General features: G+C 44.9%; 2 protein-coding genes across 6 annotated transcripts in view; one reads left to right on the forward strand and one right to left on the reverse strand.

The window, feature by feature from the left end:
• The window catches only part of PCED1B (PC-esterase domain containing 1B), a 130,332-nt gene extending 120,731 nt beyond the window's left edge, over positions 1–9,601 (reverse strand). For all 5 annotated transcript variants that reach the window (XM_045184410.3, XM_045184405.2, XM_071221048.1 and 2 more), the window contains exon 1: positions 9,478–9,601. The gene's annotated coding sequence lies outside the window, so the exon portion shown is untranslated. The remainder of the gene's footprint in view (positions 1–9,477) is intronic.
• On the forward strand, positions 9,557–12,635 carry AMIGO2 (adhesion molecule with Ig like domain 2). Its single transcript, XM_024575908.4, has 2 exons — positions 9,557–9,695; positions 10,088–12,635. The coding sequence occupies exon 2, from the start codon at positions 10,150–10,152 to the stop codon at positions 11,710–11,712; it is 1,563 nt and encodes a 520-aa protein (XP_024431676.2). The 5' UTR covers positions 9,557–9,695; positions 10,088–10,149; the 3' UTR covers positions 11,713–12,635.
• Positions 12,636–24,317: the final 11,682 nt, after the last annotated feature.

The following is a 24,317-nucleotide window of genomic DNA, read 5'->3' on the forward strand; positions in this document are numbered from 1 at the left end:
TGCTTCTGGACGGAGAAAAACGTCAATGAGCAGACTCATCCTAGAGCAACTTGTCTAGATTTGCGCCTGACCTCTCCTGCACAACAGCTTCCAAAGGAACCTTCCTTGGTTTCCTACCATGCATTTTTATCACAGTGCAAGAGGCAAGTAGCAGCATGTCAAGTCTCCTCTCTGGAGAGAGTTGTTCTTCTTGTTGTTATTATTATTGCTAATTTATTTTGCCTTTCCCTGTGTTTCAAACCCCCTTTGGGTACTCTCCAGTGCATATTGAGATGGTCAGTCATCTCCCCCAACTAAAGGTCTCTACCCAGGATGTTCTCCACAACCTGCCAGCTTGAAGGAGAGGCACTGAGAAGCCCAGGCGTACAGACTGGTGTCTCACCCCAGCCCCCAACAGCTGAGAGAGCACCACAGACAGCAAGGCAGGGCTGAGGCAACAGCAGGCCCTCCAAATGAGGATGGAGGACCTGCTGTACCCTGGTACAACCGGGCTCGGGGGAGCCACATAATTAGTACAAACATTGTGGAGACACTTCTCCAGCTCTGTTTATTTTGTACATAAACCGAGCTGCAGTTCCATTAGGTTCAACAAACATTTGTTAAACATCTGTGCTGTGTAAGATCATGTCCAAGGCACAGGGCAATAAAGATGAATAACACACGGTGGGGACTCACTGTCATACTTTTTACAGCTTTATCGTTCCCCGAGCACTTTCCACGCGGGCATCGCAGTTAACGTGGTGAAATCAAACAGTGCTTATATTGGTACTGCGTTTCCCTTTTACACATGCGGAAGCCGATAATCTGAAAGACCAGGTCACTTACCCAAAATCATACATACAGTTAATGAATGAAGGTTCTGGCGCCAGGACCCAAAGATTGGATTATTTATTCAATGCTTTTTTTTTTTTTTAAATACATTGCCACTTGGCATATAATTAGAGGATGTTTCAGACACTTCGTATGTGCCAGGAAAGAAATACTACTTTCTTTTTTCACAGTTCTTTTTTTTCCTTACAGTTCTTTATTGTGAGTGCCATGGATAAAATGAGCCAGAGGGTTCGTATTATCGTTACTTAATTCTGAGACTTAATTTCATCCCTGACCATTCAAATGGTTTCTTCCAGGTTATATTTTTATTTGCAACAATTCACTTTGTTGAATTAGATACTTGGGCAACCAGAAATGAGTATGATCTGAGCTTCTGCTTGATTTGGAATTTTTTAATACTCAAGGTATATTTTCAGTTGCAAACATTTTGTTCCTGGTTATATATCCTATAATTATTTCAAATGAGACTACAAATTCCTAGAGGAGAGCAACCCTACCATGGCTCTGGGAGTGTGGCCAGGACTAACAGTATCTGCTGAATGGAATTTAAATTATGGCTGACCCTACTTCTCCCTAATGGGGAGCACTAGAGCTAATCATTTGGTATGAGATCAGAGTGAGACAGACCTTGGTAAGCGATCTGGTTCTACCTCTAATCTTGGGCAAGTTATAGAAAACAACTAAGCCCCACCACCCTCATTAGAAGAATAGGGATGTTAATGGCCATCTCTTTGAACCCTTATAAGAATTAAATGATGCCCTGGCTGGTGCGGCTCAGTGGATTGAGCTCTGGCCTGTGGACTGAAAGGTTGTCGGTTCGATTCCCAGTAAGGGCACACACCTGGGTTGCTGGCTGTTCCCAGCTGGGGACGTGAGAGAGGCAAGCGATTGCTGTTTCTCTTGCACGTTGCATTTCTCTCCCTCTCTTTCTCCTTCCTTCCCCCCTCTCTAAAAGTAAATAAAATCTTTAAAAAAAGAATTAAATAAGAAGGCTGGTATATAGTGAGAATGCAATAAATGTTGGGTCTTGTTTCCAAGTCCACTTTCCTGGATCTTTCCAGAGGTCCTCTGCTTCCCCTATATGAATGCGAAGTTTCTTTTCTCTATCACAAACTGAAAGCAAGCACAGAGTTCCAGAGCAAATTACGCATGGAACACCTACTACAGAAGGCCTTGCATTTGCTGAAAATAACTGAATAAGTATTTGCAATGGTGCTGGCATATCATCGAGTTATTTTTTCCTTCAATTTTATTTTATTTCATGTTAATGTTGGCTAGTAATTAATGATGGCTTCAAATCAGATATTTCTTCGAATAATCAGATATCACCTTTACAAAGTTATTTTAAATTAGTTACTGTTATAGGAAAGCATATTATTTTTAAGGACTTAAAATAGGAGTCTGAATGCTGGATATAGTTCTCTAAGCTGGTTTTGTTAAACATTATCTGTATTTATCAGAAGATAAAATTAGCCTCAGTTTTGAGAGATATAATAGCATTTAGGAATTCAATTAGAAGATCCCTTCAGGCTACTGATGAGAAAATTGAAAATTAGAGTGCTTACCATTTATGACCAAAATCTCAAGAAGAGCTATGCTAGAGACATGGCTTTCACATGCTGGATGTTACAAAGCAGATTTTCCTCTGCTTATTTCATTCCGAAGGCTGAGGCTTTCAGAGTATTTTTTTTTTTAAAAAGGTCTGTTTGTTTCTCTCATTACATAATTATGACAAAGAGAAAATCATCCTTTTGCAAACTTCTCAGGTTCCTCACTGCAGTGAATTTATTCTTTGAGCAGAAAAAAAAATGTGATTTATCAGTAAGATGAATGGCGTTGCCTGGTTCTTTACATTTTGTTCTGTATCTCCCAATTTTCCTACAGTGAACACAGGGTTTTTAGGATTAGAAAAAAAGGCTTTTAGTTTTTTTTATTTTTGTTTCTCATTGAACAACAAATGGTGGTGTAGGGCAGGGGACCATGCTACAAAGGTTAGTCTAATAATGTGTTGTGGGAGAGAATTCGCAGATGCTGGGAGGGGATCCCAACCAAGGACGCTGAGTTCCAAGCCTGGGAATGTGGCCAACTGGCCCCTAGTAAGACTTGTGTGGCTAGTGCAGCACTGTATGCACCTATGATTCTCGGACTAAGGAGCAGTGCCCGGCACACAGTAGATGTTCAGTAAATATTTGCCAAATAAATGACTGTTGCGAAGAGGGAACAGCAATCACTGTACCTCAGATCAGGGGAAATCAGAGTTACTTCCTGCCTGAGAAGTCAGAAGAGGCTTTTGCCCTCTGAAACTACAGTTGCTGAATGCTAAGTGGGAATCACAATAAAGCAGAAACGTTGTTGCACATGACTTAGTCACAGGTAACTTTAAACAGCTGTAAGTTCTCATTGTGCTTTTTCTTACTACAGAAGTATTGTAGGAAATAGAAAATACAGATGAACAAAGAGAAGAAAAATGTAAAAGCCCTGCTATGATGTAGGTACGCACTCTTTCGGGTGACCGTCTATGCACATGCACATATGAGGTCTGTCCAGAAGGTGAGCAACCACGTACTATGAAAAACAGAGACATTTATTTAAGCAGATACAAGATACAAGAAATATTGTACATAGGACAATGATGCCTCAGTCCCCTTCAAAGTAGGCACCTTGGGACCTCACACAGTTCTCCCGGTTGCCACCAGCTGCCCCATTGTATTTTCCTCAATCTCATTGACGGTCTGAAATCTCTTCCCTTTCAAAGGTGATTTTAGTTTTGGGAAAAGCCAGAAGTCACAAGGCACCAAATCTGGACTGTAGGGGAGCTGAGTCACCTAAGTGATTTGATGTTTCACCAAAAACTCTGCATGAGATGTGATGCATGAGTGGGCACATTCTCGTGATAAAGCTGCCAATCACCAGCTGCCCATAGCTGTGGCCTCCTGAATCATCCAAACAGTTTCTGTGGAAGGATGTTCAAGTTTAACACAAAATTTTTGCAAAATCTGATGCAGATTCGTTGTTCTACGTGCTCAGTAATTTCGAATGTGATGGCCACACGATACTCACTTAACAGCATCTACCACCCCTGCTGACTAGTACAGTGAAGTCGTCATTGTTCACACATGTACATTCCAGCCCACTCTCCTTGGCTGCCAGGTTACATCAATGATGTACAAAACATTCTCGTTATATTGATAATGGCTGGACTTTTGGGGGGCAGATCTTGGTATATTTTCTTTCACAACAGTTGAAATAGTAGCTGTTTGTAACTTTTGTCTATGTCACCAGATATTTCTCTGACACGTTATTTTTAATGACAATGTAGTATGGCACCAGATGGATGTACACTAATGTATTCACCCACATCCCTGTGGCACAGTAAGTGTGTAACATATTTTTTTGGTTAGAAATAATGCTGCAATGAATGTGCACTACCCTATCATAATCAAATATTTAGTAGGTATCTCAACAAAAGTGATATCTCAACTAGAGAGATATAGTTGATACTATACTATACTATACTATACTATACTATACTATACTATACTATAGAGCGATATCTCAGCTATAGAGAACTTGCCCCAAGTCGCTTTTCCTGAAGTGGCAGTGGGCTGACACCACTCCCCGGGGGAGGAGAAGCCAGCACCGGCCCAGGGCAGCAGTGACTGTCCCAGCCGGGGAACTGCACCGGGCCCTGCTCTGACTGCTCATACCTGTGTGCCAACACGGTGCTCCTGGGCCCGGGCAGCAGCAGGCCCATCGCTACCAGGAAATCAGAGGAACTTTTTGCCATTGAAGGGAACTTAAGAAGTCATTCATTGTTATATTCTTAATTGTTTCTTGTGGTTTATGGGGAGATGACAGCATTTATTTTCACCAATACTAGAACTTAGATCTCATCTCATAATGCTGCAGGTTTCTGTAGCCACACAGGGGTTTAATACTCTCAGAACTGAAGACTCTGGGTAAGTGGGACTTTGGGCCAAGACTGACAACAACAGTGCAGATGCCCCACATTCGAAGCGCAAGTGGAGCTAAACCAAATATGCAGGACTTTCAAAGGGATGATCCCAACTGGTTGTACAACCTGTAGCCAAAGACCCCCATCCAGACCTTGAAAACATGACACCCAGTGAAAGAAGCTAGCACAAAGGCCACATACTGTATGATTCCATTTATACGAAGTGTCCAGAATAGGCAAATCCACAGTGACAGAAGTAGGTTAGTGGTTGCCAGGGGCTGCGGGTGGTGGGTGGGAGTGATTGCTTAATGAGTACAGGGCTTTGGGGGATGATGATAGTATTCTGGAATTACAATTCTTGCACAATAAGGTGAGTCTATTAAAATCAGTGAATAGTACACTTTTAAATGATCAAATGGTGAATTTTATCTCAACTAAATATTTTATTTTATTATTAGTTTATTTATTTTTCCTTTTTATTGAATTTATTGGGGTAAATTTTTTTGAAAAACAACCTATCAATGAAGTCCTTGGACAGGGTATGTGGGTCTTGCATGCCCCCTCGACCCCCGCACCCCCATCCCTTCCATTGCTAGTCTAGGAAGCTTCCAGAGGATGGAGCTACAAGTTGCCATGGGCCTCCTGGAGTTGAGAGAGCACAGGGGCTGGAGCTCGAGTCTCTGTACAGTGAGAAACACAGCACCAGGTAAGAGATGGTTCTACCATAAATCGTGTGCAATTTAATAAATCACCTGAAGCAGACCAAAAGAAGAAGGGGCTTGCGCAGGGCCAGAGGGGGCAAAGGTGTGTCTTTCCTATGGGCCAAGGCTCCTGTCACAGTGTAAAGATCCTACCAAGAGGGCCACGCCCAGGGCGAGGACACCTTGATAGAGAGCTCTAGGGAACAGTGTCCTGCAGAGCCGGAGACCCGAGTGAGCTCTGTCTCTGAAGAACTCCGATGTGCCCCCAGGTTCAAAAGGAGGCAACATTAGATATCTGCTGGTGTCCCAGCTTCACCTGACTACAGGTGCAGGTTATGATCACATGAGATAAGGCATATGAGACCCTCACAGGACATAAAGTGCTATTAAAGTGTTCATTAGTAGTAAAAATGACTCCACATTATCTAGCTAGTGCTGCAACAATTTCTTGTCTCGGATCTCTAACTTCTTAACTTTTTGACTGCAACCTAATTAGTTTTGGAAATCACAGGGCCAGAAGAACACCAGAGATTTCATCTACTCAAACACCCTGCTCCCAGGTAGGCGTTACTTCCAAACTCAGCTCCCTAGATTCAGAATCATGTCAAATGTCAATCCACTTTCTACTATCTGTTGGAGTCATTATTGAATAGTCAAAAATATCAACAGATTGCCCTGACCGGTGTGGCTCAGTCGGGTGGGCGCTGTCCCACAAGGTGAGAGGTTCCCGGTTCGATTCCTCGTCAGGTCATGGGCTTGGGTTGTGTGTTCGGTCCATGGATGGGGCACATACGAGAGGCAACTGATTGATGATTCTCTCTCACATCAGTGTTTCTCTCCCTTTCTCCCTCCCTTCCCCTTTCTCTAAAAATTAATAAAATCTTTGGAAAAATATCAATAGATTGTGCCATGTGGGAAAGGCCAGAGGAATATCTATTTGTCCTATTTTAAACTCCTGAGAAGGCAACTCAACCATCTGTCTCGGCAATCCACTCCAGGCTGGAACCACCCTGTCGGAGAGGTCTTTCTTCTGTTTCATGGAAGTCCTTCAAATGGAGCCTCAAGTGAAATTAGTCTCACTCCATTTCAAACAATTTGGAACATTGTTACCATCTGGGTCATAGGATTATACAGTGTCGCAGGGTTATGGGGAGCAGTTAATGAAATAATGCACATAAAACACAGAGCACAGTCTCTGGCACATCATCATGGCCCAGTACCTATTTACTTTTACCATTCTTTTATGCTAGGACTCTTTCAGTCACAAGTGACATAAACACACTCAAAATCATGGAAGCCAAACAAAGGGAGGGTGTGGAGAATGTAATTAAAAAAGGAAGTATCAAGTGCAGGGACCTCCAGGACTACCGGATGCAGGGCTCAAATAATGTTGGCGGGGTTCCTCTTTCCCCTCGCCCCACTGGTGTCCACACAAGCGTTTGGCGTACAGCAGGCAGGATGGCAACCAGCAGACTCAGGTGGGGTAAGCCGTGAATACGTTCCCCATTTATAAGTTCATTCACCAAAAGTTCTGAATGTCAAGCAAGCGTGAAGCAGGGTTGCAGGAGCTAAGTAAGAAAAGAGCAGTGACGAAGACACCATTTCTGCCCTTGTGGAATTCACCTTCTAGTTGAGAGTGGGCCAGGGAGAAGAAGGCGAAGGGATGCTAGAAAGATAAAAAACTATCCTCCACAAAACAAGGCGACACCTTATACCATTATTAAGGTTAACTCTTCGCTTTCTCTTTTCCGAGCTAAGTGAACCCATCCTTTCCAACTCCTTTCTCCTTGACAAGTGTGCAGAATCCAAAAATCAGGTGTTCAAATACAGGAATAAAGTTGTCTGTGGATTCTGAGTGTATCCAGTTTATTTATACTGCATAATCTTTGCATGATATCTCTGTGATGTGCTTGCAGCTATAATAACAGAACCTGTTTCCATTTTGAGAGATACTTATTCTTTTTAGACTACTTTGTATTAAATACAGGTTTTTCATCCACCTTCAGGGTCTCCTTTGACTAGGATGATAGTTACTTGGTAAAACACTGAAAAACTTTATTAGTCATTTAAAAATTATTCCTCTGAGTAAAAAACTTTAATTCTATTTCTCTGTTAACCATTCTAACTGTACAAAAGAAGCTTAGAGACCCAGTGTTTTGAGACCCCCAGGAAGTGTCGCCTGGCTTTAGAAAAATCTGAACCTCTGCCTCGCCCCGGGAGCTCCCAGGGAGGAGCGCGTTCAGGCAGTATTTCAGGCGGTATGAAACCCTTTTAGGGTAACATCCAACTTTTCATGAACCGGAAACTCATTTGCATCAAGCTGCTCTCTCCTGAAAAACCGTGATTTGCCAGTGCTGTTCCGGAGTAATCACTCAACAGGCTAAATTAACAGTGCACACAATTCCCTTTAGAACATGGCCCTGGAGATCCGGGCTCCCGCGGGAATCCCTTCACAGACAGCGTGGGGACCAACTCACCTTAAATGCAGGTAGCTCAAGGGTGTCTGGGGGGGGGCGGGGTTATTGGTCGTCGCCACCATCTTTTAGTCTACTTTAACTAAAGTGACAAACACGCCCTGCTCACAATTGTTTTTCAATTGGTTCTCTTTTCACTCTCCCCATCTCTTTTGCTTTGTTTAGTATCTCTTGTCAAGACAGTGATTTATTATTTTTTTAATCCGGATAAAATAGGCAAATGGGCCATTTGGCTCAGTCAAATCCCATCGTTAAAAATCACCTTGGAATTAAACAAAAATGGGTTTTTAAGCTAAACGTTCATCAGCCCCACGCCTTCCACCTCCTGGGTCTACTTTTTTTGTTGCTTGGTCTGCGGGGCTTGCCGCGTTCCCCGCCTGCTGGGCCAGAGCGGAATCGGGCAGCCCCGGGCCCCGCGTCTCTGGAAGGGGTGAGGAGTCTTCGAGCAGCGACCCGAGGATCAGTCCGGGTCCGGAGCGAGCCGGATGTTTTTTAAAGCTTAATGCCCTTATCTTTGCATTCCAGCCAGAAGGTCGGCTCCAGACCTCCTTTCCGCCGCTTCTGCTTCGCGAATTGGCCACCATCCCTGATGCCGCCTCCCGAGTAAGGAAAGGGATAGAACTTTTCCAGGCCGGTTGGTAGCGTCCCCGCTGCGCCCTCCCTGTCCCTCCAGTTGAGATTCCCGTTGCACCGGGAACGTGCCCGGTCTCCCTGCCTCCCACCTCCCCAAATGTGGGCGGAGACGGAAGGCTGCTTCAGTGTTTATTTTGTAAACCTTCAAAACCCACTGCACTTGGCGCCCTGGAAACCTGCTTGGCCCTCGCCCAAAGAAAGACTCGAGAGGTCGGGGACTGCAGCGGGCCTGGCGGCCGCGACTAACCACGGCTTCCCAGAGTGCGACCTCTCCCTCTCGGGCTGGGTGTGTCCCCCTTAATCTTCCAACACCCCACATCCCCGGGTTCTGGATTAAACAAACGCACGCAACTGGCGGGAGTGGGTGAGCGCGTCCCCACCCGGGGGACTCCGGCCCCGGCCTCAGCGCGGACCCCCGCCCCGCCCGGCGCGCCCACCCGTGCGCCCGCTCTCCGACGTCCGGGAAGAGCCGGAGGAGGAAAGGCTGCAGGACCGCGGGGTGGGCGTCGGCTGCCGCTCGGATTGGCTGTGCTGTCGCCCCTTCCCGCGCCGCGGTGCCCCCCTCCACTTGCCCAACCCGCTCCTGCCCTCGGCCTCGGAGCTGGTCCCGCAGGGGGGAGGGCGCTCAGGGGCGGGCCCAGCCTTCCCGCTCCGCACCCGACCCACGGCGCGCGGGGATAAAACCCGGGTGGCGGCGCGCGGGAACCCAGGGTTCAGCAGCCTCCCGAGCGCGGAGAGGCGGGGCCGGGTCCCTCCGGCTGCCGGCGCCCCCGCCCCTCGGGCCGGGCTCGGGGAGCTGGGCTCCGGGCGCGCGGGCACCAGACGGCCGGAGCGCCGAGACGGTACCTTCCCTGGGCAATGCCGAGAGCCCGGGAGAACTCACCGGAGCCGGGGGAGACGATTCCTGCGCCCGCGGCTGCTGCTGCCGCCGCGGCTCCTTAAAACTCCCAAAGTTGAGAGCCAGCGAGAGGCTGCCGCCCGCCGGGAGCGAGAGGGAAAGGAACTCGGGAGATGCGCGAGTGACCGACAGACAGACGCACAGACCTTCCGGAGACATCACCGTCGGCAGTCTGTCCCGAGTCCGTGAGGCTTCTCAGCCCTGTGAGTGGAGTTCTGGACGGGTGGCTTGCTAAGTATTTCCGCTGAATTGTTTACAGCATGCGTTTGTGTATTTTTGCGTCTGTTGGAGGGAGTTAAAAAAAAAAAAGCAGGATGCACCTAAAAAAATATTGTATTCCTGATGTTGAGACGGCTGTATTTATAGATTGTGCGGCTGTAAATGCCCGTCAGCCGGAGTAACCCAGGAAAAATTGCACTTAAACAGTGAAAAAGCAACGTAGGCTCCCCAGGGTGAAATTAAACGTCCATTTCCAAAGTTACTAGAAAGAAAGATGTGACTCTTAAGGGTTAATTGGTGGTAGTTAACTTTGCTTGCTTTTTGTTGTTGTTGTCGTTGGTTTTTTACCCCTCTTTAAATATTGATTGTTTACCAGATTCACTGGTGGGAGGCTGAGCGGGTGGCGAAGACGCCTGGAGAAGACTGAAGGCGACCATAATGTCTTTGCTCTTACACGCTCTGCCCACCCTCCCTGGAGCTGTGAGACCCGGCTGCAGGGAACTGCTGTGTTTGCTGGTGATCACCGCGGCTGTGAGCCCTGGCGCCTCCGGGGTGTGCCCCACCGCTTGCATCTGTGCCACCGACATCGTCAGCTGCACCAACAAAAACCTGTCCAAGGTGCCGGGGAGCCTCTTCAGACTGATTAAGAGACTGGATCTGAGTTATAACAGAATTGGGCTTCTGGATTCCGAGTGGATTCCGGTGTCGTTTGGAAAGCTGAACACCCTCATTATTCGCCATAACAACATCAGCAGCATTTCCATGGGCAGTTTTTCCACAACTCCAAATTTAAAGTGTCTTGACTTATCCTCCAATAAGCTGAGGACTGTGAAAGGTGCAGTATTCCAGGAGCTGAAGGTTCTGGAGGTACTCCTGCTGTACAACAATCACATTTCCTACCTTGATCCTTCAGCGTTTGGAGGGCTTTTCCAGTTGCAGAAACTCTACTTAAGTGGAAACTTTCTCACGAAGTTCCCCGTGGATTTGTATGTCGGGAAGTTCAAACTGGCAGAACTGATGTTTCTAGATGTTTCTTATAACCGGATCCCCTTCCTGCCAATGCAACATATAAATTTAGTGCCAGGAAAGCAGCTGAGAGGCATCTACCTGCATGGAAACCCATTTGTCTGTGACTGTTCCCTTTACTCGTTGCTGATCTTTTGGTATCGGAGGCACTTTAGCTCCGTGATGGATTTTAAGAACGATTATACCTGCCGCACTTGGTCTGACGCTAGGCACTCCCATCAGGTGCTGCTGCTCCAGGAGAGCTTCATGAATTGCTCTGACAGTATCATCAACGGCTCCTTCCGTGCACTTGGCTTTATTCACGAGGCTCAAGTTGGAGAAAGGCTGATTGTTCACTGTGACAGCAAGGCTGGTAGTTCAAATACGGACTTCATGTGGGTGGGCCCCGATGACAGACGGCTAGAGCCGGACAGAGAGGTGGAAAACTTTCACGTGTTTCGCAATGGAAGCCTGGTTATAGAAAGCCCTCGTTTTGAGGACGCTGGAGTGTATTCCTGTATTGCGATGAACCGGCAACGCCTGTTAAATGAAACTGTGGATGTCACGATAAACGTGAGCAATTTCACCGTCAGCAGATCCCATGCCCATGAGGCATTTAACACAGCGTTTACCACTCTTGCAGCCTGTGTGGCCAGCATCGTGTTGGTACTTCTGTACCTCTATCTGACGCCGTGTCCCTGCAGGTGTAAAGCCAAGAGACAGAAAAGTATGCTGAACCAAAGCAATGCCCATTCATCCATTCTCAGTCCCCTGGCTGGTGACGGCCCCACCGAGGAACGGAAGGCAGGTGCCAGTAAAAGAGTGGTGTTTCTGGAACCCCTGAAGGACGCTGCAGCGGGGCAGAACGGGAAAGTCAGGCTCTCCCCCAGTGAGACAGTTACAGCTGAGGGCATCTTAAAGTCCACAAGGGTGAAATCCGACTCAGATTCAGTCAATTCAGTGTTTTCAGACACACCCTTCGTGGCGTCCACTTAATCTTGTGCCTATACTCGTATGATGTAGTAAATTAATCTCTCCACCTTTAACTTTGTGTGTGGTCTGCAAAATAAACAGCAGGACTGAAATTATATTTGGTTTTTGAAATACAACCAAATGGTCTTTTTAAAAAAATGGTTCATAGCAATCGAGGTTGACAGGAATCGGGTAAGCACTTTGGTTCCTCAATGTGCCGGAGAAAGATGGCATTGTTTTCCAAACTTCAGATTCTGGATAATGCTTCCTTAGTCTTTCAGCACCTTTGATCACTTCAAAGCTGCCCTGGAGGTGATTTGACTGACCTTGTCCTTTTACTCAGGATTCTTGAAAGAAAAAATAAACTTTGTGTATTATTGTTCTTTAAAAAGAGGCTTTACTAACTTATTAGCACCAAAATTGAGTTATTTTAAAGAAAAGTGTTAGTGTCCTATTCCAAACAGCCATTCTTTATGAAGCACAAAATAAAGGTAGATTTGGGAATAGTTTAGCTAAATTCATCATTTCAGACCAGAGTAAGCAGACTTCACTGATAAAAGGTACTGGGTACTGTCATGTCCTGTATGATATTAGATAAATAGTGCAATAAAGGTACATTTGTTTGACTGTCTTCTTTCCATTCTGTAAATTTCCTATCCTTGAACAAAAGGTCTTATTGAAAGTTTCAAGTCATCATTATTTGTTGCCATAGATATGTAGGTGTCCATACCAAAATGTCTGAGTAACTTCTTAAATCTTTGTCCTAGTAGACTAATACTTGTTTATATGCTTGTGTGTATGTAAATCTTAATTTATGTGAACTACTAAATAGATAGTACTGTATTGTGCTTTGGACATTTGAATTAATGTAAGTATATGTATTCTGTGACTTGATGTTCTGTTTTATTTGGCTATTTAAAAACATAAATCTACAATGTTTTATGTGATCAGATTGCTGTACTTTGTGTAAAGCGCCCGCTATAGCAAATATATCTCCAGAGTTCTTGGAGTTCTAGTACAGAGTTTATTTGACTGATTGATTGATTTTAGAGAGAAAGAGAGCAAGGGAGAGAAACATCAATTTGTTGTTCCACTTATTTATGCATTCATTGGTTGATTCTTGTGTGTGCCCTCCCCAGGAGTCGAACCCACAACCTTGGTGTACCGGGATGATGCTCTTACCAATTGAGCTACCTGGCCAGGACATAAAATTTATTTTTTTAAAGGGGAAAAAAGGCTCTAAAGTGATCTACATCAATTCATACCTTCTATATCACATTTTACTCTGATATTATTTTGTACTTAACCAGGTTTGGAAGACATATGAGCTTCAATTTTGCCACAGGAGAAAGCCCAGGAAACTTCCTTCTTATCGCCATCATCTACTGTGAGGTAATAGAGCACCCAATCTGGACCTAGGTTTCCTGTTATGAAATGAAAGTTCCAGACTAGGTGATGTTTAAGGTTCCTTCCCACACTGGGAGTGATGATTTCCCTGTGGCCTGAGCTCCTCCCCAGGCTTGTGCTGGCTCTCTGTGTGCTGACAGAATAGAAAAATGAATTAGGATAGACTAGCATAGCGCTACAGAGCTCGGAGGGACATTTGGGATGATTGTCCACCCACTTCCCTTTCTCAGGGACAGACGGAGCTCAGAGAGGGCTGTGGGTTGTCTAAGGCCACACGGTGAATTAGGAAAGCTCCAGTTTAAGCTTTTTCTTGTGAAGATGAGAGAGTCAAAGAATGTTTATTTTTAACAGTGGGCATGGAGAAGCAGCCAAGAATGACAAAAGAGTGGTCAGAAAACGCCCAGTGAGATTCAGACATGTGTTGTCACTGGGGTGAAGAAGAGAGAATTTTTACAAATGGGAGTGGGCAACAGCGACAAATACTGCCGAGAAACAGATGAGGAGGGAAGACTGACTTTGGCAATGATTTTGGGAGAACAGTGGACAATTGGTGACAGCTCAGGCAATGCCAAGCCAGGTCCTGGTGGCAGACACTGTTCAGCAGGGGCTTAAGGAGTGAGGGGCCAGGGTGTGTGCCTTAGGGGACAGGAGGCAGGGCCACTGCTCAGGAGTGTTGAAAATCCTAATTGCATGATGGGAAAAAATTACCGCCTCTACCTTTCAAACACAGACCTCACCTGTTAGATAAGATCCTTCAGACCCAAAGATGTTCTAGGCAAATATTTTATTGCCATTACTGCCAGGTAAGTAATTAGAAAGAATTCTGTGATTTGTATGATCTTTAAAATCATCACTCCTTTCAGAAAGAAGTTTCTGAACTTCCTCCAGGAAGTTTCTTGGAAAATTCAGAGTCAGAGATGCTGTGGTTTGTCCTGCTTCATACAACTGGTCTGGACACAAGTAGAAATTCTTGAACCACTGATATTCTGACAAGGGGAGGGCTACGTCCAGGGGTCAATGACCCTGACTTGGGGCGTGCAAAGAGTAGGGCCCATACGCTGGTGGGGACATTGCAGAGAGGATCTCTGAACTGAACCTTTTCTGGTTGGGATCTCTACAGTCCTTTGGCCCTCAAGCCCTGGAGCTTAGTGTGCCTGTTGCATTTTGCAGGGGGACATGGACAGTGCGGAGTGGGAGTTGGAAGGGCCTGATCTTGGCTGGTCCTCATAGGCCTCGGAGGAAGGACAGGCAGAGACTGAGATAAATATTAACATGCTTATCACCCAAAACAAAGAAAACCAAAAACCCTGAATGCTGAAAAAATACTTTTGAATAACAGTAGGAAGGCACGGTGATGAGAAAAGCATAAAACTGAATATAATGCAGAATTTTAAGTTCTTGGGCGTATCTTTTTTGGTTTTGGTAGGAGCCTGATCACATGCATTTTAAATACAGGAACAGAACGAATTTGTGCTTATAAATCTGTCCCACTCAAAACTTTTATATAATTTTAGTTCCAAATAATAATCTGGATTTATGTTTCGGGTTATTCTTTTAAACTGCTTAGTATTTTGTATTTAGCAATTGTGAGAAAGGTGGGTGCTCTTTGGAGAAACTAAGCAAAGATCATAGACAAGAAATTTTCCTAGGCTTATAGTATTTTTTTATTATAATCAGAAGATACTGATTTATGATAATATACTCCATAATTAACCATGAGTTTAAATTCTTTTTTTTATTAAAGATTTTATTTATTTATTTTTAGAGAGAGGGGAAGGGAGGGAGAAAAAAAGGGAGAGAAACATCAATGTGTGGTTGCCTTGTGCATATACCCTACTGGGGACCTGGCCTGCAACCCAGGCATGTGCCCTGACTGGGAACCGAACCGGAGACCCTTTGGTTCACAGGCAGACACTCAATCCACTGAGCCACACCAGCCAGGGCATGAGTTGAATTTCTTCAATATACTTTTAGGATTTCTAATCTGAAAGGATGGCCTAAAACATTTTCCTATTTATAGTTAATTTCTGCATTAATACTCACTGGCCTGGAGAGGTTTATATATATTTATTTTGGGGCTTTAATTGCTTGAATTATTTGTCTAGGAAAAATGACTGTTTATTTTTCTAAATAAACATTGTTCTAAAATGTAAATCAGAAGGGATGTAGGTGAAACTTATGGAGGTGGGAATACAAGAGAGAAAAGAAGACACGCTGTCAGCCCAAACTCTGCAAAGACCTCTGCTTTGGATCACCCCGCCAAGCACTGTTAAAACAGGTACAGCCTATACATCCTCCAACATCGGGGCTTTCCCATTGCCATAACAGCTGCTTGATCACTGCCGCCTTTTAGTGTCATCTGGCTTACCAAATGACCTAGCAATAGGTCTAAAACCAGGCTTATTGAGTTGCAGGGAACGTTAGATGAGCAAGGGTTTCTAGTGGCGACCCTCTGCACACCCCTAACCAGAGATCTGGTTCATGCCGTTTGGAGTGGGCCTAGCATCATGCCAAAAAAATCAATCCCAAGCAATTCTGATTCTGCCTGTTCTGATGAAATACATTCTAGAATGACACTATGGCAAATTTGTGTTTGGGCTTTGTCAGAATATCATTATTACTTGCTACTGGATTTATTAATAAAAAGAAGAATCTTAGTGCAGTGCTCTTTAAAAAAATTCTCATATGCTGGGAAAATGAAAGAGTTTGATTGTCTGACACGAAATGAATTCAAGAGTAAACTGTTGGCTGTAAGTTATGATTTATGTTTTTCTAAATTATCAAATATGGGATAATTATTTTGAGATGACTAAATCTCTTACTCTTTCATTTCTAACCTATTTTTGGTTTGATCGCAGCGCACACAGCTTTGGAGCTTTCAAATCTGATTAGATCAAAATGCAGGGAGGGCATGTTCCAAGGGCGTTCCAGGGTAGATTTCATCTCCAGAGAACTACACTCCTTGTGTTTTTCCAACATACGACAAGTGTTTTTTAAAAGAGAGTGCTAAGATTCTCTTTCTGGTTCTCTCATTTCTGCCCGGGACCAGCCCCCAAATGTGCAAGTTAGTGTAGAAAGGTGATGACTAGTTTGCCCTTGCAAGTATTACTGGATGGTAATATGTGAAAAGTAGAACTGAGAACTCCTGTAATAACTCCCGAGTCATTGAGACGACTGCTGACAGGGACCACTATTCCTGGTGGGTAGGTTCTAGGGAGGGAGTATGTACAGGGAGGAGCAGAGTTAACAGAGTAGAGCAGAACAGACCCTTTGCAAATTCTGAACTGTGACACGACAGTTATACTGGCTTTAATTTCTTAAGTACCTACTAAGTGTGAAGCACACCGTGGGAGGTGGTGTTTATTATTATTCCTCATCACAGCAGCACTGAAAGAGAGGAAATGTTACCCCCAGTTACAGATAGGTAAAGGAGGCTCAACAGGGACAAATCATTTCCCCAGGTGACTCAGCTAATATGTTGCCTTTATCCTGATATTAATCTACAAAATAACTCCCACAGCTCTCTTACTGCTAGTGTGACTTTGTAAAGCATGGGTTGGTCATAAATAAACACTTTGTAAATGTCAGAGCATGAATGAATTAATGCTCACAGCAAATCTGGGAGAAGAGAAACGGGAGACCAGGGGATCATATCATTCAAACATAATGAAGGTGGAAACGATTCTTTTCCCTTTGTAAAACACAGGGCACCACAAGTAGCGAGAGCGGAAATCCTGAGGAGACCCGGGTTTAGCGGATGGGGTGTCCTCCAGGGCGCCCGCTCTTCTTGCTCTGGTCGCCCTTGACATGTGACATTGCTTAATGTGCAAAACAAACATCTGCTTCATCATTATAAGCTACATATTCAAGATATTTAAATGGATAATTGATTAAATCTAACATTTTTTAAATTAAAAATGATCTAAATTTACAGGGTGAATAGTTCTATTGGAGGGGGGAATCTAAGAATTTGTTCCAAATTTCTAGAAGAGTGGTAGGGACAATTCAGACCCCATGGGGATTTTTCCAACTAATTTAAAAATTAGATTTCTAAAAAAAATTAAATATTTATTTACCTACTTATTTATTTTTACAATTAATTGTTTTTATTAAAGTTTGTTGATAAAATTATAAGAAATTTGTATTCTTGATTAGTGCTAAGGAAGAGTAGATGGTACTAAGTCGGGGTGGGTGAACGCCTCCATACCTGGCTCTTACTGAGTCGCCTCCCTTATATTACACAACATGTAGTGCTCTGTATAGACACTGGATGAACTAAGTGAATGTGCAGAATCCCTTGTTATTCATCAAGGGCAGCAGGTGAAGCCCATCTTCATTTCTGGGTTTTATTCACCAAGTACATCGAGATCTCCGGTGTCATGGGTGCAGCTCCCTTGAAGAACAAGGTGCAAGTCCTCAGGGAAAGTCACGCTCCGCTTACAGTCTTATTTCTCAACTCAGCCATGAGAACAATGGGTTTTCATGGGAGGACCTGTAAGAGGGACATGGAAATCAATGGGGTGTTTATTCCCAAAGGGACAGTGGTGATGGTGCCAAGCTTTACTCTTCACCGAGACCCGGAGTACTGGTCAGAGCCTGAGGAGTTCCCTCCTGAAAGGTTCAGTAAGTCGAACAAGGATGGCATAAATCCTTACATATACGTGCCCTTCGGAAATGGCCCCCGCAACTGCCTTGGCATGAGGTTTGCTCTGATGAACATGAAGGTTGCTGCCGTCAGAGTTCTGCAGAACTTCTCCTTCAAGCCTTGCAAAGAAACACAGATCCCTGTGGAATTAGAATCTCAAGGAATTATTCAACCACGAAAATCTATTGTTACCTACTTATTTATAAAGGGAGGGAAAAGGAGGGAGAAAGAAGGTGAGAGAAACTTGGATGTGAAAGAGAAACATCAATTGGTTTCCTCTTGCATGCGCCCCTACTGGGGATCAAACCAGCAACCCAGGCATGTGCCCGGACTGGGAATCCAACCCAAGACCTTTCGCTTTGCAGGACGATGCCCAGCCAACTAAGCCACACCAGTAAGGGCTCTCAAGATAATTTTAAAATTATTTCACAAGGGAGCCTCGCTAGCTTACCTGATTAAATTTCTCTATTAGATAATATGCTGGCAGAATATCAAACATCATACTCGTGGGGAATTGTGTAGTGCCTATAGGGTCTTAGTGTCATAGAGTCAAGTATCAAAGGATCAAGGGTCAAACCCTTGGCAATGAATAGCCAGTGGTAACCAAGAGAAGATTATTGAGATTTGCTAAGATACTGTGGAGGCCATAAACGGTATATAACAACTATTCTCTTCCTTTAAAGGAGATCACAGTCCAACTGGGAGAGGAAGCAAATAAACCTAAAGCAATTCAAGAGTAAGAACTGATTTGTCTACGAGTGGCTATACAGGCAAACAGGAAGTAAGAGGAGGAAGCCAATTGGCAGACCTTGCTTTAAGCAACTGGGCTAATGGCACAGGCCTGAACGGTAGATAGCCATCCCCTAGGCAACCCAAATGCTGCCTTAGCTGGGATCCTTGTCTTCAAAAAGCTGATATCACAGGGAGGTGGTGCCAGCTAGCTAATAGTACTCGGATTTGAATGTCAGGGATGCTATTTAAAATCCTACAGCTGATATATTATCATTTGCAATCAAATCTACAGGAGAAAGAGACCTAAAATTATACATTACTCCTCTATCTACATTCACAGCTGCAAACCTCAGCTCCATCACAGTTGGGATGAAGCCTACTAAATGTGTCTGAGTCATAATAAAAACAGTAAGAAGAACACTTTTATATGGAAGCGCCATGCCCATGGCGCCACATATTTTCCGTTATTCCACTGAGAAAGTTATCCTTACATCCACTGTACAGATAGGAGAACTGAGATTTAGGGATATCGAACGATTTGCCCGAAGAACACGTAGTAAAGGAGTCAGGTTTTGAATCCAGTTTTGTCTGGATACATCAGAACCCATACTTTTAATGTCTATACTATAACACACCGAACTAATGCTTCTCAGCTCCCTAACAGGGCTTTGCCCGCCACTCCCCCTTTGTCCTCCTGCCTCCTGTGTCTCTAGGCTACCTTTCCTTCCGTGCTCTGGCTCTGCTTGCAAGACTCTGCTCCGTACTCTTGTCCGGTGACAATTCCCCTCCAACCCTGGCAGCTCACTGCTTTGGCCCTTCACCAACCGATGCTGGCTTTTATTGTTCTGCCTCTCTTTACATTCCCTATCTTTGTGACTAGATCCTCAGTCAGCAGACCCTATGTCTTCTGTCTCTTTATCCAGGACCTAGACACAGCAAGGGTTTGTATGTCTTTGTTTTTCGATTATACTCATTTGTTTATTAAACACAGTATTAATATGTGCCAGCCCGAGTTTGACCGGGAGACCAAAGACCATCAAGGCACTCCCAGGCTTTGAAGAGAGGCAGATTTATAGTTTTGTCATGAGGTGAGTGCGCTGATGTAGAACTGCCCAGAGGCAGGGAGGGCAGGGAAAGCTTCCTGGAAGAACGAATGCCTGAGTGGAGGCTTCGAGGAGCCCTCCGTGTTTAGAGAGGTCTAGCTTGATTTCCACAGTGGGACATGCAGCGCAATGGAAGATGAGACAGCCAGTGTACTCCGGCTCTGGGGGGATTTCAGCTTAAGTGGCTGTAGGAAAAGTGGGTACCAGCGCCTATGAAACGGCCTTTGGTAGCCTGATCCCTGGACCCTGTGGTTGGGGCCCAGTATGAACCTTCCTCATTCCACATTCTACTCTGCACTGAAAACTGAGTAGTCCTGTTGCAGAGCTCTTCAAGAAGGAAACATACTAAACTGACTCATGCGAATGCTTAGAGCACATTGCATAGATTAAAAAGAGTTAGAAATATTAGCTTCTCTTATGTAATGTGGGCCTAATACCATAATGATGAAATAACCCTACTTAATTCAGTTATCACTCTATAGACCAAGAAATGTCTTAGAGCCAATGTTTATCCAAGCCTCGCTGTAATTAAATTTTATTGCTAGCCCAGATATTGATTTGACTAAGCCAGTTTTATAACAGTGAATGATTTGGGTGGGAAGAGAAAGAAAAGATGTGATTTTCAAGGGGAAAAAAACCCAAAACATATCAGACTGACCCGCAGAATTAAATTACAATAGTTCAGGCTGCTTAGTGAGCATTCGTGTACATTTTTGCCCAGCTCTGCTTGGTTGAATACTTCTTCACAGCACTCACGCCTGAGTGAATTTTTCTCTAAGTCTAGACTTACAGAGTTATTGCAGTTTTTTTAAAAAATCTATTTTTGTAAAACTGTATTTTTTTCCCCAAAGAAAAGCATTTTGCCTGAGGTGGAAACATAATGAAAGGCCTGTGATGTGAAAGCCTAAAAGAAATTGTTTATTTTTTATGTGTTCTCAGTTTTTTTCATATTCATACTTAATTACAACCTTAGGGAAGCCTTCAGCTCTCAGTCTGACCTCCTTCAAATCAGCGGAGAACACAGAATATATGTCCCCTAGGCAACCATTTACAACAACTTTGGCTATTTCCTAAAACCCAGAGGAAATGTACTCTTGATCCCAGGTCAAGTTTGTCGGGAACTATTTCTGTTGATAAATCTTAGGCACATAACAATTCAATGGAAAAATCATATCGTTAATTATAACATAAAAATTATAATAAGGACCTTAAAAAGGACCTTAATTGGCGATATAGTATGTAATGATTTAAATGACAAATGTTAATTATATTTTTTTCTTGTTTAATTGGCCAACATTAACCATCTTAGGAACTTGGCAGGGCTTTTGACAAGGAAGGAAATCACGTGCAGTCCGTACAGGGTCCGAGATTTTCCTAAAGAACTGGACTCGGGCTTTCGCACTCCCGTCGATGAGATGGCGAACTCCCCTGCTACGTGCATTGGGGTGTTTTCCAACTCTGTGTGCGGGTGCTGCGCGCTCAGGAGATGCCAGAGCGCCTACCAGTGGCAGACACCGCGCACATGTCTTGAATTTAGGGGCAGATGCCAGGGGTGCTGCCGGACGCGGAGGCCTCTTCCCAAAGGGTGGAAAGATTTAGAGGAGATGGAGGCAGAGGCATTTACGGGAAGTTTTTTTCTGGCTACATCTTCATCTCTTCTACTTATTTCCGGAAAATGCTGGGAACACGAGTTTATGACTTGCTACCAAACCACCTTAAAGATGCCAGTGATAGAAACTTTGCTCTGGCCCACCCTCTTTCTCTTAAGAGCATTACTGACCCCTGGAAAGTGCCAGGTGCCGGGCACTTCACTATTTGCGGGCATTTCCACGCAGCGTGTTTACATTTGACCTAGAAATGCCGCTGGCTTGTCGCATAAATGTGGTTCTTCCCATGGTCTTTTCATTTCAGTCCAACGGCAACTCTCCCTAACTGCTTGGGCCCCAAACCTTGGGGTCACTATACCCAATCTGTGGGCAAATTTCCTTGGCTCTACCTTCAGAATATATCTGGAGTCTGATCGCCTCTCACTACCTGCACCCCATCCTCCTCCAAGCCTCCACATCCGTTGCTGGGTTATTGCAGTGGCCTCGCTGGTCTCCCTGCTTCCACCCTGACCCTGCTAGGTCTGCTCCTCAAACTGCAGCCACCGTGGCCCTGTTCATAAAGTAGCCCGCATCCTTCCTCTGCTCACAACCTTCAGACTCTGTCTCTGAGACCCCCACTGCTCTCTGGGCACACCTGCAGACTTCAGAAACAGTCCCAGGCCCCCTGCCAGGTCTGCCTTCCCCACCTCCCTCCCTGTTTTATTTTCCTCCATCGCATTCACCACCCTCCAATAGTCTATACATTTTACTTACTGTGGACGTTCCACAGGGCAGGGCTGTTTATCAGTTTTATTTGAGGTTGTGTTCTCAGTGCTGAGAACAGAAGCCGGCCCAGCAAACAAACATTTACCCAGTGAATGGAACCGGCTCAGGAAGGAGCTGGAGGACCACCTGCCGTCATGAGCAGGAGGTGAGGAAAGGCCACAGTGTGGTTTCTGTGTGGCCTGTTTTCTGCTTTGCCCCACTTTTTGTGACACTGTCCTTTACCCCTCGGAAGAGCAGGAGAAGGACTTGGCCATTTTCGGTGATGAATTAACTGTCTAAATATGTCTAAATGCCCATTTCTCCTGATTTCCCACTTGTTTAAGGCCTCCTGTTTGTGTTTATGAAAAGATGGCATGCTGAGCACTCGAGAAGCAGGAAGCTGATGTCTGTCCCCTTTCTCGGCATCTGCTGACAGAGTGATGCCAATTAGCATGTGCCAGGGGCCTGAAGGGAATTGGACTGGGCTTAAAAGGTATCAGGCAGTGGGCCTGACACAAATTTAATAAGCTGTCTCCTACCTTTGGGGCAGGATTTTTTTGGAATCTAATTCTGTCAAAGGACGTCTGACTGCTTTCGTGGATAAACAGCAGGGATGCTGTGTTTACCTAGTGACATCCGACTGCAGCTGATGGTGACCTCTGTGGAGGTCATGTGGTCTGACAGGCCAGTGAGCTGTTCTCCCCGTTACTATGTGGAAACTTCCAGCAACTTCCATGACCATGTATTTTCTGAATTAGTTCCTTGTATGAGGAAAAAGTTAAATCATCACAGAAAACCAGGCTATAGAAGAACCCTAAAGGGGGTGGGGTACTACACATGAGGGTCGGCCCACCTGCTCCAGGTGAGTCAAGCATGCAGCAGTGGACGTGAAGTGCTTTGGGAACTGTGAAAAGCAGATGATAGTGGTTATCAAAAATGGCAGCTAGGCCAGTTTCAGTGGCTCACAGGTGGGTCACACCCACTGAGTGGTCCTCTCACCCCCATCAGTGTCTTCCACAGCAGCTACTTCTCCTCTCCTCCACCTGGACTCCCATTTCTGCTCCATGGAGAGTCCGTATAAAGCCAAGAGAACAGGGGTCCACTCTCTGCTTTCTGTAGATCCCTTACCATACCATGCTCTGTATTGTTAAATCATGTTTTCAGCTCTGCGCCATTGTTATCTCATGGACCTAATTTCTGGCTGTTGACAATAACATCAAGGAATATGAAGTGACAATGAAAAGTGAGCACTTACCACGTGCCAGCCACTCTTTCAAGGGGCCTCTGTGAGCTCATTCTTACTATAGCCTCTGAGTTAGTGGTTTCTGTGGAAACCCCTTGACTTATGAGCAAATTGAAACACAGAGAGATTTAGAGAAACTTGCCCAAGGTCACCCAGCTGGTCAATGGCAGAGCCAGTATTCATACACAGTGTTTCACTTCGTCTAGACAAAAACACCCTGAAATAGTACTGTTGCTCTGTTTTACATAGGAGGAAACTGAAAGAAATTAGTAACTCACCCAAGTTCATGTGCCTATTAAGTAGGATCTTAAGATCAGAACCCAAGTTTGTCTGCTTTCAAAGTCTTTGCTTTAATTGGCTTCTTGGGTACAGACTCCATTTTTTTGATTCATCATTCATATTCTAAATTTGGTATTGGCATAACTTTTGCTAGAAGTACACATCCAGATATCACTAGGTGTTAGATAAAGATCTTATACTTTTTAGCTTCATTGAAAAAGTAGCCAATCATCAAAATCTGAGCAACAACATATTAGAGTTGTGAAGAGCGGCTGCTGTGGGCCCTGGGGACTGTGGTCCGAGTGTCTGGCACGATGCCAGGGCGCAGCTTACGTAACTGCAGAGGGGCGTGCCATCCCTGTGAGGTGAGCATCGGGAAGCCTATCTTCTGATGGGAAAAACTGCCCGAGGTTACATAACAGAGCTAGTAGGTAGTCCCCATGGGGTGTGATCCCACGTCCCTTGATCCGACGCCTGTGCTTGGCCTACCATCCTCTGTCTACCAGTGGTCAGGGCCAAGGCCAAGTACTGCCGGGTACCTGGACAATTAAGCCACACCATTCCCCACCCCCTCCCTTGTGATAGAAAAATTAAGACTGCATGCCATCGCACTGGGAAACTTTCAAGTGTGAGTTCAAGGGCCAGATCCCTTGTCTGAATCTATTTACCACAGACCAAAGACTGGTCCCTTGGTCCCAGCCAGCGCTCTCAGGAACAGATGCTACTATTAGCCCTAGGAAGACCCTTTAAGGCTGAAGATAGTCATCATAAACCTAACCTTTCTGTTGGAAAAACAATTTTGAGAGCATAGCCTGCACATTCCAGGTCTAGCAGCACCTTGGCACCCATGCCGAAAAGTAGACACTGAA

Source organism: Desmodus rotundus, chromosome 3 (assembly GCF_022682495.2).
Source record: "Desmodus rotundus isolate HL8 chromosome 3, HLdesRot8A.1, whole genome shotgun sequence".
In the NCBI taxonomy this organism is placed as follows: Eukaryota; Metazoa; Chordata; class Mammalia; order Chiroptera; family Phyllostomidae; genus Desmodus; species Desmodus rotundus.

Coding starts and splice junctions, on each gene's coding strand:
- AMIGO2 (XM_024575908.4), top strand. CDS start 10,150: ATGTCTTTGCTCTTACACGCTCTGCCCACCCTCCCTGGAGCTGTGAGA.